General features: G+C 40.5%; 1 protein-coding gene across 3 annotated transcripts; it reads right to left on the reverse strand.

Annotated features, from left to right (window-relative positions):
* Positions 1-1,887: 1,887 nt before the first annotated feature.
* On the reverse strand, positions 1,888-17,801 carry LOC145446444 (ADP-ribosylation factor-binding protein GGA1-like). 3 transcript variants are annotated; one of them, XM_080324737.1, is made up of 16 exons: positions 17,644-17,801; positions 17,034-17,118; positions 14,742-14,916; positions 14,128-14,251; positions 13,421-13,572; positions 12,428-12,601; positions 9,882-10,033; positions 9,612-9,676; positions 9,436-9,519; positions 8,454-8,626; positions 8,045-8,124; positions 7,630-7,693; positions 7,338-7,569; positions 4,846-5,018; positions 4,429-4,539; positions 1,888-2,327 (listed from the first exon to the last, which is right to left on the reverse strand). In XM_080324737.1, the coding sequence occupies exons 1-16, from the start codon at positions 17,681-17,683 to the stop codon at positions 2,214-2,216; spliced, it is 1,998 nt and encodes a 665-aa protein (XP_080180863.1). In that variant the 5' UTR covers positions 17,684-17,801; the 3' UTR covers positions 1,888-2,213. The 3 variants fall into 3 exon arrangements, with proteins under 3 accessions (XP_080180863.1, XP_080180865.1, XP_080180864.1); XM_080324738.1 differs by lacking the exon at positions 1,888-2,327 and adding an exon at positions 2,336-2,395; XM_080324739.1 differs by lacking the exon at positions 9,436-9,519.
* Positions 17,802-17,949: the final 148 nt, after the last annotated feature.

A 17,949-nucleotide genomic window follows, 5' to 3' on the forward strand; every position in this document is an offset into this window, starting at 1 on the left:
TCAGCAATAAATTCAAAATTAAATTTAAATTCTTTTGTACTTTTTATCGTGGTTTGCTACTTTGACAACGAACTTTGCCCTTTGACCCAAACGATTGTGTAACCATAGTGTCCTATATGGTGTCGACAACGACCGATTTTGCAGCTTCGTTCCGCTTCGCCGAGGCTGGAGTGGAGAATTGTTTTGCCTCAGCGACTCTGATTGTTCGAACAATACCGATTTGTTCGACTGCATTGTTTCTAGCAGCTTTTTTCCTGCAGCGCCCCTTTCTGGGAGATGAAGATGCGGAAAGGATTGTGAGATGGGTGTGACGCCACACACCCTCTGCCATGCTGTGTGACGTGATCATACTGCTGGTCATTTACATTCTCGGTGTGTCAACTTTGATCGACCACAGATCTCATTTACTTCAACAGCTATTGACGCAGATTGCGTTAATAAATTCATAAACTGTTCTTGAACACTATGCTTTCAATTTAAAATCCACATTATATACGATTTATTCCATGTATAGGTGGATCAACCAAGATTACTGTTTAATATACATTCTAATAATATATTCATTGCAAAATATAATAAAACCCGAAGCTTTTCGAGCTGACACTCTTCAGGGGCAATCGTCAGCAAACGGAGAATTTCTAAAACATGCATCTAGCTACATTGCATACAACCAATTACGACGTCATAGAAACAAACAACATGAAATACAGGCAAACCGCGAGCGCAGCTAGTGGCCGATTTTTAGATTGACTAAAAATTCCTTTAGGAGTCGCCAAGTACTAGTTTCTGATATCCGGCCGATTGGTGAAGTTGCCCGCCCCTGCCCTAAGCGTAAAGTTAATTTTTATTGAAGTTTTAGGTCATTTGTCGGGATTTCAGTACCCCCTTTCATCGATTTAAAAAGAAAAGATTTGTTCACTCCACCTTAGTAGTCTAAAGACGTGTGCAACGAGCCACACCGTACAATCTGATATGAACTTATCTTGATTTTTGTTGCATTTCTTTCTGATTCCGAATTTAAATTCAAACATATGATGTAATTTCAAGAAAAACTGCACAGCGACTTTAAAAAGCTGAAAATTTCCCAGTTATGCAGCACTAACAGGGTAGTTATGACGCGACTTGTTATTTTTCGCTGACTCTAGTCTAGTCATTGTCTTAAAAATGGAAAAAGACTTGAGTCAAGTCATTATGCATAACTCGAACAAGTGATAAGACTCGTGACATTGAATATGACTTAATCCAGTCTCTTATATCAGGCCCGATAATTCAGAAATACGCCCAGACACTATATTTTATCTGTTTGAAAACTCGTTCAGTGTGAGTAGCCTATATTAAGAATCCAGCGATATCACCCGTCAAGAGTTTCACATAAGTGAGCTCAACTCGACACTGAACAGTAAAGACTGTGACCCTCGAGTTTCAAAACACTGACTCGTCCTGGCGGTGAATTGAAAATATATTGACGCGAGTCAAAACTATAAAGGTCAAATTGACTTGGTTACAGCTTAGGTGAACATATTTGGAGATCCGGAAGAGAAAACTTTTTACCAGTTGCAGAAGATAAGATAGCGAACGGGAAAATGTGCAATTCGGAAATTTTCATAAATAATAATGGGTTGCCTAAAAAATGGCATTTTTTCCAGCTGATTTCTTTCTTTCTAATAAACCATGCCGTTGAAAACCAGATTTCACGTCATCACTGCACAGCTGCCTTGCTGTCAAGGCTATAAAGGAGGACGAATTGCCAGCAAGGAGGACATATGGGGCATCCTGGGAGGGCATTTTCAATTTCTTGAAAAAGGAGGACCAATTCTCTTAAACAAGGAAGTATAGTAAGTAACTCCAGTTACAACCCTGAACTCTGGTTTCGAGGTAAAGACGCAGTTAGCACCTGAAATTTGGAGCATGATATATTTGTGACTTTTCTGATCAGACATCTGTACATTCATATTGCATCAATACGACCGTGTATCGCAAGGTAATGTAGTAACGTATGCCACATTTCGCATTCGTCTCCATTGACTAAAACTCGCGACAGTTTCAATGCTGCGTACAGACAAGAGGCTAAAATGCCGAACGCTACAGCAGATATGATTTTCGGCAAAAATTCACCCCGGTTCGTGTCCTTTCGAGCGCGGTTAGTATTTGCAGCATCACATAAACTCTTCAGAAAAATTGGAAAGCTTCCCGGCGAAAATTGCATAAAAGTATCATAAATCCCCCCATTTTTCAAATGGAGGGAATCCTGTAATCTCGTCCGTTTCGGAGATTGCGGTTTGGTCGTCCAGCTTGTAGTCGAGCTTGAACCGCATTTTCACGTCTTTCTGCAAATGGAATTCAACAATTCTCATCTGCACCCGTGGCCGAGGCCGAGCTGGACATGATGGACCACCTGAAATTGTTGAGCTTCTACCAACTAAATTTGAATTCGAAATACTGAGTTTGCAGATGCTTTCAATTCAGGATTGGAAACCAACACAACAAAAAACAAGTTCGCAGAGTTGATTCACAAAAGCACATGAATAGCAAATGTCTGTGGAGTAGGGCTGTTAAAAAAAAAACTTTTCCTTCAGATTTCACTGGCTACTTGATAAAATTGTTAGGTTGTCGGTAGAGATGATGCATACCAAATTTGGCTCAATTCCAACCACTAGAAGCGAAGTTATTGCAGTAGCAAAATTTCTAATTCCATGATTTTATAATAAATAATCAAAGAGTTAGTCACCGTAAATACTATTTTATTCAAATCCAAATTTTTCTACTGCAATAACTTCGCTTCTAGTGGTTGGAATTGAGCCAAATTTGGTATGCATCATCTCTACTGACAGCCTAACAATTTTATTGGGTCGGCAGAAAAATTTTGAAATTTTATTTTGCTGTTTTTTTTACTGCACGAATCTCGCTTCTACTGATTGGAATGGAGCCAAACTTGGTGTGCAGCGTTTTTTTTAACCAACCTAACCATTTCATCAAGTAGTCAGTGGAATCCGAAGGAAATTTTTTTTTGAACAGCCCTACTGTACAGCAGTGTTGGGATCAAGTCACTACCTTCGAGCCACGAGTCATTGCAGATTTTGACTCGAGTCAAGTCAAGTCAATCGATTTTCAAAGGTGACTCGAGTCAAGTCAAGTCACTCGTTTTTTGGAGGTGACTCGAGTCAAGTCGTGTCGAGTCAATTCAAGTCACGAGTCAAGTCACAAGTGACACCGGCGTATCTCGAACAATCCGAACATACACAAGATACAGTGATTTATTCGACACCGTTTACTTGATGACTTGAAATTGACTCGTAAATTTTGCTCCGAGTCACGAGTCAATGCGCATTTTTAAAGCTTCGAGTCAAGTCAAGTCAAGTCATACGAAAAAGTTGACTCGAGTCATCCCAACACTGCTGTACAGCAAGCTTGGCTCGTTTCGCACTATACAATTATCCTGCAGCATTTTCAGGAAAACCAGAAATTAGATTAGAATTGCGTACTCAATTGGTTTTTGTTTCCAGGATAGCTACGGTCCTACTTGAACAAATTTTTCAGAAAACTGCTTATATTTTACAAATCGGACTTTGCAAAGCGATGAGGCCTTACTCATTTGAATACTCATCTACTTTCTCCTGAAAATGCTTCTAGTGAACTGGATACTACGAAATGAACCAAGTTTGGTGTACAGGCATTTGCCATACTCGTGCTAAACTCTGATTTGATATGAACCGAACTAGGTTTTTCTTTATTTCTTATTAATCAAGAATTTAATCAGTTTCAAAGTTTTAGCGAATTCATTCGGTATAATTCAAACTTGAAATGGAAAATTACTGCGTAGCTATCATTCGAAATCATTAGGGAAAGTTTTTGTTGCAGTCAAATCCGTGGAAAGTTGCACTTATTTTTCACAAAAGTTGCACCAAAAAGTTGCATTTACGGACAAGTTCCTTGAAATTATTATGGTGTGAGATACTCGAATCGATCCGTATCCAAGGCACCGTAGCAAAACCCAATGTTGTCGACTTCAACATTATTAACAGACTTACACAGGAAAATACAATTTTCGGCGGTCTAGCCTGAATGTATGTCAAATCAGAAAAGGGCCTCAAATTTAAACGACGGTGGAATAATCAAACTATCTATTTACATATGGTGCCAAATATTTCAAGTAAAAAGGTAGTTGCATGAAAATGCAAATGAAAATTGGAAAAAAGTTTCATAACCCGAAAAAAGTTTTAAAAAGTTTCACCAAAAATCGAAAATGTTCCAAAAAGTCGCACGAAAAAATCAGAGAAAAGTTGCGGTAGGCTATAAGATTCCTCTAAACAGCGTAAAACACCATACTACATAACTTCTGAGTATTTAGGAAGCTTCCGGAAGCTGTAAAAAGTTGCAATATCTTGCCCTAGTCATCATTTCTAGTTGTCAACTACTTGATGTACCCACCTTGTTTGGGTTGGCGAGAACCAGCACCTGTGTAATGGGGGCCGTCGGTACGATGGGGTTAAAAGGCGCCAGCTTGGTGCTGGAGGGAGGCTGTAATTTCACTTTCATCGTCTGCAACAGAAAACACGCTCACACACTTTACAAACTACCTACCTGCTTAGTTGACGGTCTTTTTCAAGTAGTTCCAGGTCTAGTTGGTAGTTTGAAAACTGGACACTACGTCTAGTTGAGGATTTAAAAAAGTGAGTAGGTCTACTTCTAGTTGCGAGTTTTGAAACGTGAGCAGGTCTAGTTGCGACTGCAGCAAAATCTGTAGTTCTAGTTGCGAGGTTTGAAAAGTCCAAGTTGGGGGTACGCATTTCAAAAATCCCGTTTGTACAAATCAAAACAACCTTTGTAGCCAATATCAACACAAACCTTGGGTACTGCGACTTGCAAGACAATGTTGGGCACGGCAGACGATCTCGTGCTCATGATCGATATTACGACCACCAACGAGTCTGTTCTATCTGGTGCAGCATGCTCCTGAGCAAAGTGGAAGAGCACCCGCAAGCCGTTGTTGTCGTAGACTGTGATGGGAGGCAGGGTACCTGAAAGATAATGCATGCAATTGTCATGGATAATAATATATATAGTAGGGTTGGTTGCTCAAAGACAACCTTTTTCTTCAGACTTTTTTCAAGGTTCGCTAAAAAAAACGGTGCGCACTAAAAGAAAAAAATCCATTCCCAATACATAGATCAAGACACGTAAATGAGTATGACTTCGCCTCCACAGTGAGCAACATTTTTTTGGCATAGACGATAGAATTTGCAACCATGTATACCGTACATTTCAAATCCAAAATTTTCTGCCCCAACAACTTTCTTCGCATCCACGGGTCAGAATTGAGCCTAATTTTCTATGCATCTTTTTTAGCCAACCCAGTAGGAAAATTTGTTAAAATTTTTCTTACAAAATCAAAAAAGTAGGATCACAAAACATTTTTTTAGAGAGAAATAAAAGATATATACAAGAAAAATCATGATCACTTCGTATCTAAACAGACTTCATTTTCATAAGCACGAGAATGGCAAATGTCAGTTCTCCTGTAGCATTTTCAGGAAAGCATAGATCAGTGGTTCCCAACCTTTTTCGGTGGCAGGGCCAAATTTAGAATTTCCGAGTACGGTCGGGGCCGCACGAATAACAGGGCAATGAAAGGAACCCAAAAATCACCAAAATATGAAAATTGGCATTGTTCCGATCATTTGCTTGACGCCATTGGCCATTGTGCTGCCGCGCTCCCGTTGTTCAGAACAATCAACCTTTGCTGGCTATTTCGGAGTAGATTTATTGCCCTGGCGAGATTTCAATTCCTGTTCTTGGAATCAGTGCGACACTTGCTTTCGATAAACACCGACATATCAAATTATTCGGACGCTTGGGTCACTATAGGACTACCAATTATGCTGCTTTTTGGCGGCTAAGCAGTACGCATCTCGGCGTATTCAATCGTGATTCACTTGTTGCACATCTATCCGTAAATTAGTTATCAATACCCAGGGCCGTGACAGCACTTCGTCAGCCCCCCCCCCAAAACGTTGCTCTTGGGCCCCCCATAGAGTGATAAACCGAACTTCGAAGCCCCTCCAGACCCCCTCAGGCTAGATGGCTGTTTACCGCTATTTATCATCTAAATCGGGTGTCCGTTTTAGGTAGCTTCTCTCGAGTAATCGTGCGAAGCGCGAAAAATTCTATAATTCAAAATAAAATAGGTCAATAAGATCGGGAATTGCATATATATTGCTATCAATTACTTGTCTTCTCTGCTCACGTAATCAGATTTACCGGTAGTGCTGACTGAGGTGCCTTGGAAACTGTAGGGCCCGTAAATAATAATCAAACATATTCGGACGGGCGGACCCCGTTGGTACGACTTCGTTACATGTTATTTCGTGACCTCCAGTCTGCTACATCAAAAAATATGGAATCGCCCAAACGTACTAAACTAAAAGATGTACACGATTTCAAATTGGTAGTTCTTCGCTGGCATATAATTCTTCCCTGCGGGATGGTAGCCTATTTGTCTCGTGACGTTCAGATTGCCAAGACAGGAACATTTGGCGCCAGTCATTTAGGCGCCTATGGTCAATTATACCTATATGTATTTTGTATATACATAACGAAGTGTTCGGTCAGAGTGAGGGCAGTCCTTTTCGGCCAAGGTTTTCTCGCTGCCGATCGTTCGGGCACACTTCTTGGAGTCGCATGTTACATTGTTACATGGCCTGAAACTTTATATGTCTTCGTGCGTCGTTGCGCGGTAATGACCAATGCCGATATGTCCACTTCTATAAATCTTTCGTATTTTATCATGGTGGAAGAGTACCCAATAATTAAGTGACTTGAATCGCGCCCAGCGCGAAAGACTTGGGAAAAAGTTGCATAAATTTCATGAAATATGATAATTCACTAGATAATTTTGGGCCCCCTTCGAGCTCGCTTGGGGTGCGGCAGTTACGGTCCTGTCGATACCTATATCTGTAGGTACTGCTCGTTCAACTGGAAAGTTAGGGCACATTGCATTGAAACAGCAGTGACGTAATCTTAGTGGTCTACTCACAACATTCCTAATTGAAAATTCCAGACTCCAAGCCAAGCAAGAGAATTTTATAAATATAATTTTTTTTCATAAATCTATTTCTCAATATTTTTGTGGGGGCCGCAAGAAGGCTAGCTGGGGGCCGCGGTTGGGAATCACTGACATAGATTATTGTATGACTAGAATGAGTGCATAGAAACATTCCCAAATCAGATTACATTACTGGCATTTCGCTCTAAATCAGTCTAATCAGTGCAAGCTGGAATTATGTAGTTATCCAAGTCTGGATGATCAGAGTAGTAGCACATTCCGTTGTAAGACTCACTCGGTTTGATAGATTCCAAAGCCACAAAAACCTCTGTCAGTGGCCGCACTGGAACGGGCTGATTTGATACAGAAACCGGACTTTGGTCGGTCAAACTCGGGTTCAAAGAATCCAGCAAAGAAGGTGCTTTGGGGGGTGCGGACATGAAGTCCGCAAACGATTCGGGCTGGCTTTGTGTCGGAGACCCAAGCAACTGGTCCAGCAGGTCAGTGGGTTGAGTGACCGGAGGCGTCTAAAAAGAGAGGTTGCATTTGTTTTTTGTCGTATTATAACGATCAGAGATTTGTCTCACCGTCTCCACTTTCTCAGGCTTGGAAGACAATTCGTTCAACGTAGGCCTTGCGGTCACCTTTGGCCTGCGAAATTGGTCATAGAAATTAGTCAAAGGTCAGGCCTGGACATTATAGAGATAAATGCCGATAATCTACTTGGCCAAATCTTTCTATGCTCTGAAATTAATTCTAATCTTTTTTCTAGTCATCTTGAAAATGTTACACAAGAATTGTAGTGTGAAACGAGCCAATCTTGGTTTACAGACATTTGCCATTCTCTAATTTGCAATTTCATTCAATTCCCGAGTTGTTCCAATTCAGACATTCTAAACGTACTTTGCGAAAAACCGTGTAGTTATCATTCTAATTCTAATGACATTTGATGAAGCTGAGAATTTCGTATTCATTTAGTGAAATCATAATTACGGAACTTACGCAAATTTTTCGTCGGGTTTCCGACCGAGAGTTTTCTCCAAGAGGTCGCGACTCAACGAATCGATATCCGAGAGCGTGCTCTGAACGAATTCGGGGTTCATTCAATTGTCACGGTCACTACGATCATAGAAGGGTGCATGTATTTCATCAATGCCGCCTACTATTGTACTTGAGCAGCATCAATGTCGGCAAGTATCTCTAAACACGACACGATTCTTGATTGATCACTTATGCAAATGATTTGGAATATCTCCAGCAGAATGATGAAGTAGTCGTCAACATTGATGCTACTCAAGTAGAATAAGGTACAGTCAAGATAGTTGTAGACAACGATCAGTAACTAATCGGTTGGAATAGTTAGCGTTAGCAACATTGACAAAAAATCAATACACCCGTAACCCTAACCCACCTTGGTCGTGGCGGACGACTTTGGGGGTGGAAGCAGTGGGGGAAGGGTGTTGACTTGCGGCGTGGGTTGAACAAAGAGACTGGGCGTCGACGTCATCACTGGCGTCGCGGAAATTGGGGTGAACAGAGAAGGCACGTCTGTTGAACCCCCGAAAAAATCCCCGTTGCTCGTGGCTAAAGGAAAGGAGATATTGTAGTTGTTGAATCGGCAGTGCTTCAACTATGCATTATAATTAGACGTTAGGGCTATTCAAAAATAACTTTTTCAATCAAATTTGACAGACTACTTGATAAAATTATTAGACTGGCTGAAAAAATGCTGTACATCAAATTTTTTTCAATTCCAACCTGTAGAAGCAAAGTTATGCCATCAAATTTTGGCAAATTTAGAAAATTTGATTCAAATTTACTGTCAACATCATGAAATTGTCAAGTTGCCTAAAAAGCAACTGCACACCAAATTTGGGTCGATTCCAACCCGTAGAAAATTCTTGATTTTAAAAAAGTCATATATCTGGTGTGAAATTCTTTCATGACTAATTATAGAATCACCCACCGTAAATATTATTTTTCCAAATCCAAAATTTTTTGCTTCAATAACTGCACTTCTACAAGTTGGAATTGGGCCGAATTTGTTACGGATTGTTTTTTAGACAGCTTAACAACTTCATAGGGTAGATTTGCTTTAATTATTATCATCATAAGCTACGTTTCTAAGGTTGAAATTGAGCCAAAGTTTATATGGAACATTTGTTTCAGTCAACCTAACAATTTTGTCAAGTAGCCAGTAAAATTTGACAAAAATATTGATTTCAAACAGTCCTATTGGAAGTCTGAGATATAGTTCTTATTCAATCATAATCATAACGCAGAAATTTCATATCATTGACAAACCACAAATTACATCCTAGGTAATATTTTGTTTGATGGTTGTTCAATTAGAAGGCGGATGGTCCCAAATTGCGACTTTAGATTCGACTTACTTTGTGAAGTAGCAAACAGTAGATCGGCGTCTGCGGCTGATTGGTTCATTTGAATTTCCGCAAGATCAATCAACGACGACTTGGCTGATTGCAGTCGAATCAAAACAAGAATTATCGCTCCATTCAAGAAGATTTCAAAACAAAGTATCGGAAATGAAATCGACCACTGCACTTACCAACAGGCTGTTCTGCTGCGTTCTGAGCTTCGGCCCCGTCTCCCTTACGGTCCTGAGACCCGAGTCTGAAACAAAGATCGATTTTGTTAGATTACGATTAAAATGTTCATTCCGAAATGGATTAGAATTAAAATTAGTGAATTCGCAAAAACTTGAAATTTGAATTGAATTCCGAAATGCATCAGAATGAAAACGAGAGCGTGAAAACACTTCACAAAATACATTACCGACATCAACTAGTTATGCCTGGAACACCATGAATAAGCTTACTTAGGCAAGACAAGTTTCTGATAGGACTGTATGACTCTGGAAAGGTCGTCGTTGGATTTCAAAATATCCATGAGTGCCGTCTCGTCGTCGTCCGTATCGGACGCAAGTCGGAACAACCCGGGACGTAATTTCACGCATCCCTCGTACAACATCTGCAACATATTTGAACAATATACTGATTACTTAAAAATGCCGAACTAGAACTAGATCTAATTATTTAAAAATGACGACTGGAACTGCATCTACTGACTTTACTTGAAAATGCGCAACTAAACTAGATCTAATTATTTAAAAATGACGAACTAGAACTACTCGCTTTTGCAAATGCGCGACCAGAACTAAAACTAATAACTAGGGCAAGTTTTTGTTGCAGTCAAATCCGACGAAAATTGTACTTATTTTTCACAAAACTTACACTACAAAGTTGCATTTATGGACAAGTTCCTTGAAATTATGAGGATACGAGATACTCGAATCGATCCGTATCTGAGGGTGGAGCCCAATTTCTCTGCTGAGTGGCGATTCTCTACTAACGATTTCGTTACTCAAAAGTATACTCACACTCAAATGCGTCCAGATCGGCACTCAAATCTAAGTTTGCGCACCACCAGACTCAAGTGTCAATTTTCACGGTCGAGCAGCCAACTGCAGGCAACACCCACCAAATACCGGAGGTACTGGTATTGTCGTATATATGGGTACACTATTTCGTGATGTGTGGTACTGCTAAGCGAATGACATCAGTGGTGCTTGGACGGATGTTGCGTTTATAATAGTATTTGCAATAATCTTCTGTACCCTTTCGACTTCTTGTCGTACGGAATCTCCGCATACCGAAATGGTGACTTCTGCAATCTGCAGTCTCAATGCGCTAGCATCCCCCACCGCCGCCGTTCTTACGGCGACAAAAAATCCCAGAAAAAGACCCGACGAAAGAAAGCACTCAAAGGAATGGAAAGAACTAGAAAGGGTTGTGGCTTCAAGAAGATCAACATCGAAAAGAACTGTCACATCGGGCACTCTAGGCCGAGGTGGATGTCATTATAAAATAAAAGATCGCAACTGCGTGTCGTTCGATATCCTCATATCTGTTCATTACATCGCATTGTGTCTTATCGCATTCTACATTGTGTGTGACTTGTTCAGATGAAAAATATAACTTGACGATTATTATTATACGCATGCTCTTTCCACAATTAAATAGACGAAGCATCTTGAACAGACCCCTAGGCCTAGCATGAACCTCGATAAGCTGATAGAGTTCCTGCATTGTAATATCAGTGCTGGGATGGAGTCGCTATACCTTCAAGCCAATTTAGACGATAGCAGCAATAAAGCTATTGGAAACAAGAAATACTGAGTATTTAAGGGAGACAATGTCGGGTGGGTCTGGGTATTTCGGGAAGTTGAATAGTAGATGGTCAAAGTGAATGGTCAAAGTGAATGGTTCTAAGAGAATTGGAAAGAAATCCTGAAAATATGTCAATTTTTCAATTTGTTTTCACGATATCGATGCATTCTTTTGTTCTTCCAGGCCTACATTTACGTGTTCGCCTGCTGTGAAACTTATCTTCATAAATTTCGAATGGGTTTGTAGCGTCTTGCAAATATACTTCTGTGGGCGTAGGAACGTTCCGGGCGTCTTCTAGGATTTATATACTTCTATTGGGTCATCTTCAAAGAGTGTGGATCAGCTGAGGGTATTCATTGCATTGAGATAAATCAGTGAGAACTGCGTCTACTTTGTAGGTCAGTGACAAAATAGAGACGACAGCGTAGTGTTGTCATGACAAAATCGTTCACGCGTGTCCGGTCGAGGGCGAAAAAATAATCTGGCAACGCTATCTCGGAAAATGACGTCTGGAAATCGATACTTAACTGAGCAGAGAGAATTGGCGCGCACTCAACGCTGAGTACCAATCGATTTTTGGTTGAGTTGAGATTCGCATTTAAGCAGTAGCCTACTTAGTTGAGGAGACGAATTGGGCTCCACCCTAAGGCACTTTAACAAAACTCAGTGTTGACGGCTTCAAAAAAATCAATAGCCTGAAAAAATTTACCCACTGAAAATACAATTTTCGCCGGTCAAGCCAGAATATACTTCAAATCAGAAAGGACCTCAAATGTAAACGACAGTGAAATAATCAAACGATCTATTTACAGATAGTGCCAAATATTTCCAGTAAAAAGTTAGATGCATGAAAAATCGAAAAATGTACATGAAGAATCAAAATGAGTTGCATGAAATGTCGATAAAGTTGAAAAATATTGTCTGAAAAAAATGATAGAAAAGTTGCACTTTAGGATTCCTCCAAACAGCTTAAAATACCATACTATATAACTTCCGAGTACTTAGGAAGCTGCCGGAAGTTGTAAAGAAAAGTTGCAAAAACTTGTCCTACTGATTACTTGAAAATGCTGAACTAGAACTTCATGCTTTTGAAAATGCGCAACTAGAACTAAAACTAGAACTAGTTCAAAAAGCAGTAGTTAGTTACCGTCAACTAACTATATTAGCAGTTTGTGCAAGTCTGATGATCACAAACCTTCATGGTCTCCATGTCTGACTCTGGAGTGGAGTCTGCGTCGAACTGCGAGAGCATCTCGTTCAAAAGCCTGACGTTATTCGTGACTTCCTCCAACATACGACAACGCTTTTCGATCTTCTCCATTTTGTTTTGCTCCTCCATCACCACGTTTTTGATGAGACGATTGGCAGCCTGTAAAAAAGGGAGCTTGGTAACATCTGAGCAGAAGTAATCTAAAAACACAGACCACCCTACTTGATGTACAAATTGAACGAGAGTGATTGACTACATATCACCTGTGACCATAACTAAGGCTGAGCACAATGATTCCAGTACTCTAGTCTGAATCGAGTATTAATCCAGCGATCCTTGCCACTAAAAGTCGATTTATCAACGAGAATTATAGTTTCGGTACTATTTTCCAATGTGGAAGGCTTGAAACTTCATTATCGCAGCTCACGAAACATAAAGCTACCTAAAGTAGTGGAAATGACAGATTTGTGAAATATCGATCACACCACAGCATGAAATGGGGATCGCCGCAAAAAATATCAAATCCTCTTTAACGTGATGTAGAATTAGCCTTATAGTCTTCATGGCCGCATAAAAGGTACAAATTTGTGCATCGTTCATACTGCATCATAGTGATTAACACTCAGAAACTCAACTCAAAGCCTAGTGCTGTATTTCGGTAGTTCTCAAACTGGGGGGGGGGGGGGGCGAAGCTGCAGCCGAATGAAAAACTATTTGCGTTACATGCAGTTGCTGGTTACTGCTATGCGTATAGTCCGAATTTCATATATGGGAATTGTGTCATCATATGATAAGGCGGCGCGCAATTTTTCACTACCGGTATCATTAAGGGGGGGCGTGTCCAAAAAAGTTGTGAACCACTGCCATATTCAGCCGGAATCACTCGGCCTCATCTAAAAGTTTCAGTAACTACGGCAAGTGCGCAAAAGCTACTCGGATACTCGGAAAAAGCAGTACTTTTTGTTACCGGTGACGAACCTGCAAATCTTCTGGATTCTTGCTTTTCAAAAGTTTTTCGAGTCGTTTTCGCCTTTCTTCGTTGTCTTTGAAAATGTCATTTTTGTCGTCCCTCGGAGGGAGGGTCGGTATCAACATGATGTCGTCGTATTCCGGGTCTTGTTTCACGATGCCTGTGGTAATAGCGGGATGATCGATTGATCATACATGCTGATTTTTTTAAATTCGTAACTAGAACTAGAACTAACGACCCATAAAATCGCGAAGAACCAATTAATCAAAACCAACTAGAATCAATTCATTAGCATCTCGTCAGTGTTTATTTCATCAAAATAGAGACGACGACACGTTTTCTATTTTTTTTTTGTCATCAATTTTTTTCATATGAGCCACAGTAACTAGAACTAACAACGTCCCAAAACGTGCAACTGGAACTCCTCTTCAAAATCAGTTCTAGAACCAGACTTACTCGCTTGGCAAAATGCATAACTTCTCACTTTTCAAAGCTCACAACTAGAACTAAACATTTTTCAGAAACTGCAACGCGAACTGCAACTACTCACTTTAGGAAATCTGAATCTAGATGTAGGACTAGAGCTACTCAATTTTAAAAATCTGTAACAACTAGAATTAGAACGACTCAAAAACGTAGTAGCTAGACGAACTGTCAACTAAACAGGTCGGCGCAAGTCCGATCGCAGGACAGTATGGTGTGCTGAAAAACCGACCTTGCTGCTTCAACATCTGATAAGCGTCCCGGATCTTCATCTGCTCTTTCAGACCGATGCTCCACACGTAGAGAAGTTGCACCACTTTGTCTCGAACTTTCTGGGTGGTTTTGTCGCCAAGATACTAAAAAAATTGATAACTGAGTTGATGTCTCGCGTGTTGTTGGCAGGCTTGTAACCGAGTCACAAGGTTCCGAGTCACGAATGAATCTCACCACCGAGTCAAGTTCGATTCCAAGTTACTGTTCACTGACATTCATAATTATTTCATTTGTCTCACTCTTTACTCTTTGACAACGTACCTCTACTCTGTCATAGTATTTCAAGTAGGTTTTGCGTACTCTCGCTACTTCCACAAGTGGTTATGCATTAAAACTACTTCTACTCAACAGTTTATTCAGCAAAACTAGGTCTAGAACACATACTTGGAAATTACTACTTGAACTTCTACTTGAGTACAAATGTTGACTACTTTGACCACTTCTACTTCTAACACAGAAAACACAGTTTCTGACCAGATTTTATTTGACGCAGGACTTAATTGCGTCATGCGCAGTCATTTGCCATATTTGAGTCAATGATTTGAGTCTACCAATTAAAAAGTGACACGATACCTTGGGAGAAACAACTTTGATCAATTCGTTTAGGAATCTGAATTTTCCGACTTCGTTTTGGAAACTTTTGTCGCAGTTCTTAACGCAAAACTCGAGCACGACCAGCGCCTGGAGAGCTTCATATTCTTGAGGAGATTGTATCTTGTGGGCGAGTATTCTCGTGCTGATTTGTGCTCTATATGTAAAAAAGAGCAAGAGGTAATAATTAGGCCTGGACACAATGATCCAAGAATTTGAATCGATATGTTCTTTGTGCCAGCATGAAAAGCACATATTTTAACAATCCACATCTTTTCACACTGATGCCATTATCAGCAATACTCGAACACGCGACTATTTGGATATGCAACAACCAATTTCATGCTGTCTGCAAAAAAGTTGAAAAATGGTGTTAAAATGGAAAAAAATTTGAAAACTTCCAATCCCACATTGTAGCTATAATCTGCCTTTGGTAAAATGGTTATTAGTCTTATATAGAGCTTACATAGTGAACTACTGAAGAGTGCAGAACTGATGAATTCAAATCGGATATGTTTAGAAAGTTAAAGTTCTTGTCGAGTGTAATCAGATTTCCCCATGTACTCAAGTCCCTCACCCCACTCTATATATCAATCAGAAATCAATGTCAAAATATAATAGCATCACTACAAAAAAATTAGACTGATTTGGCCTTCATGTCTCAAATCGATTTTTCAGTTAAAAAAGTCTTAAAGACCAATTAGTCTTAACAAGTAGGCCTACCGATACTTTCAGTCTCAAAAGTAAGACCCAAATTGATCTAAAGTAGTAGCATTGCTTCGGGGGAATCTTTTTCAGTGTTAGGTTCTGAGTGAAGTCGAAGCATGAGAGATACCTGAATTTGCAGTGTTGGGATAATACTGTACTGATGAGTTTACAAGACATTCACATGCCACTTACAACTCAACACGTAATATTCAGAACAATATATTTGATTGTCTGCGTCAATACTAGCATTTGTGGTGAGTGCGTAAAATAAGATCAAAAACTCGTCTCAAAAACATGACTAAAAAAACTGATGCATCAAAAATTGTCTCAATAAGCTAATTGTGTCTTGTGCCTTTGTCTCATGACCACTTTCTGGTCTCATTTCAAAGACCACAATCCATGTTGTTTCTTGATTAGCAAAATTTGGATGAATCAAAAGTGTCTAATCAGCACAACGGTTGCCAGTGAACCCGTCCCTCGGTGAACCCGTCCCTCGGTGAACCCGGCCCTCGATGAACTCGGCCCTCGGGAAATTTTGAAATTAAGTGTATTAACAAGTATTAATATGAATTATTAAACTAATAATGTTATTATCAACTGATTTGTCGATCTTGTAAGGAGGTCAGGGCATGCGTAGATCACGCAGTCACGGAGTGATCAGATTACGTGATCACGATTGCGTGGTCGGCTCATTGTTGAATTGACTTGGCGAGGGGCGGACGTGCGACATCCTCGTATCTGTTCATGACATCGCATTGGGTCTTATCGCATTGTATATTGTGTGTGACTTGTTCAGATGAAAAATATATCCCAACGATTGTTATTGCTCACATATCAACCACGCGTGGTCTGCTCGGTATTGCAACTGTAGGTTGAGGTGGGGAGTTAGGGTTGGGTAGGGTAGGGGGGAGGGAGACATTAGGGTTCGGGGAGTGGGACATTGGGTTCGGGTAGGATACTAGGGTTTGGGGAGGGGGGATATTAGGGTTGGTGGAGGTGGGATATTAGGGTTGCCGGAGGTGGGATATTAGGGTTGGTGGAGGGGGGATACTAGGGTTGGGGTAGGATATTAGGGTTGCCGGAGGTGGGATATTCGGGTTGCCGGTGAATACAAAATTTCCCGAGGGCCGGGTTCACCGAGGGACGGGTTCAACGAGGGACGGGTTCACTGGTAATCCAGCACAACATGTCTTTATAAGATGAGTTTAATCGGTCTGATTTTTCAGACTGGATGATATTGACAATTCTATAAGGTCTTAAAAAGCTATTTCAGTCTCAAGTTCAAGACCTCGCTCCATGAGTAAGAGTGAAATTGCTAAAAAATGAGATCATCATCACCATCATTCTCACAAGTGAAATTTGAGACTAAATTTGTATTGTATATTTGCAGTAATCTATTACGGTACTATATTTTGGCAAGTCACGGAATCTTATTTACAAAGCAAGCTCATTGAATGAAAATGTTTGGAAGCGTAGTTATATAAAAATAGAATAAATGATCATATACAGTTTATCTAAGTTATAGCCTTGTCATGACAGTGATCCTATCCAAAGAAAATTCCATACCCTTCTATTTCTGTATCGACTTTTTTGGCAAACTTTGTGATGATATCGCTGTCTTCATCCCGAGTCAGTGGACTCGTTGCTTTATCTAAAACAGAAAAGTTTTTGCAAACACGATATGTCGCGCGGGACCAGAGTGGAATTTGTGGCAAATGCCACACTCAACTTTCCATTTAATTCCTTAATTATTCTATGGAAGAAACCCTTCTGTCACGCGCAACTTATTGCCGGAAACAATCACTGATTCCAGTCTGGGCGCGGGGGTACGTAAATGGACGACAGTGCAGGGTGCAGGACAGGGATTTATGCGTCCCGTACATATCATACATCATCCCATACATAAGTAACTCAATTACAAACAGCCCGGTATATGCACACAACATTTATTTATTTGTGTATTTTTTGTTGAACCGAGCAACTCTTCCTCTCTCTCGCAGCGATCTGTATATGATGGGACTTGAACACACGGTCACGGAACACCCAGCTGGTGGCAACTGGCAAGAAATGATTTGTTGATAATGTGTCCGAGCTAACACGCTTCTGTTGCCTCGCTTCCTATTTTGATACCGGCTCTACACGAACGACGATCGCGATATTTCCGAAACGCACTCACTCAGCAAGGTCTCCAGATTATCGTCTTCGGCCGCAGCCATCTTATTACAACCGAGGCAAGAACTCGCGACGTGAATCGAAACTGCGGCAAAACTCCTCAACGTTATTTCCGCGTAGAGATCCTTGTTCTGCCGGAATCACCGCCCACCCAAATTCAACGCGGAAATTGTTCAGTTTATCCGTCATCATCATCATCATTGGCCTATTAGCAATTTTATCAGTTCAATACACCACAAAAAATGCGATACAATGAAAAGACAGGAAGATGTCGAAGCGACTAGGAGTTGTCCATGGAATCTGACACCCA

The sequence above is a fragment of the Botryllus schlosseri genome, chromosome 9, assembly GCF_051294905.1.
Source record: "Botryllus schlosseri isolate E-star chromosome 9, Bs_hap1, whole genome shotgun sequence".
Lineage (NCBI taxonomy): Eukaryota > Metazoa > Chordata > Ascidiacea > Stolidobranchia > Styelidae > Botryllus > Botryllus schlosseri.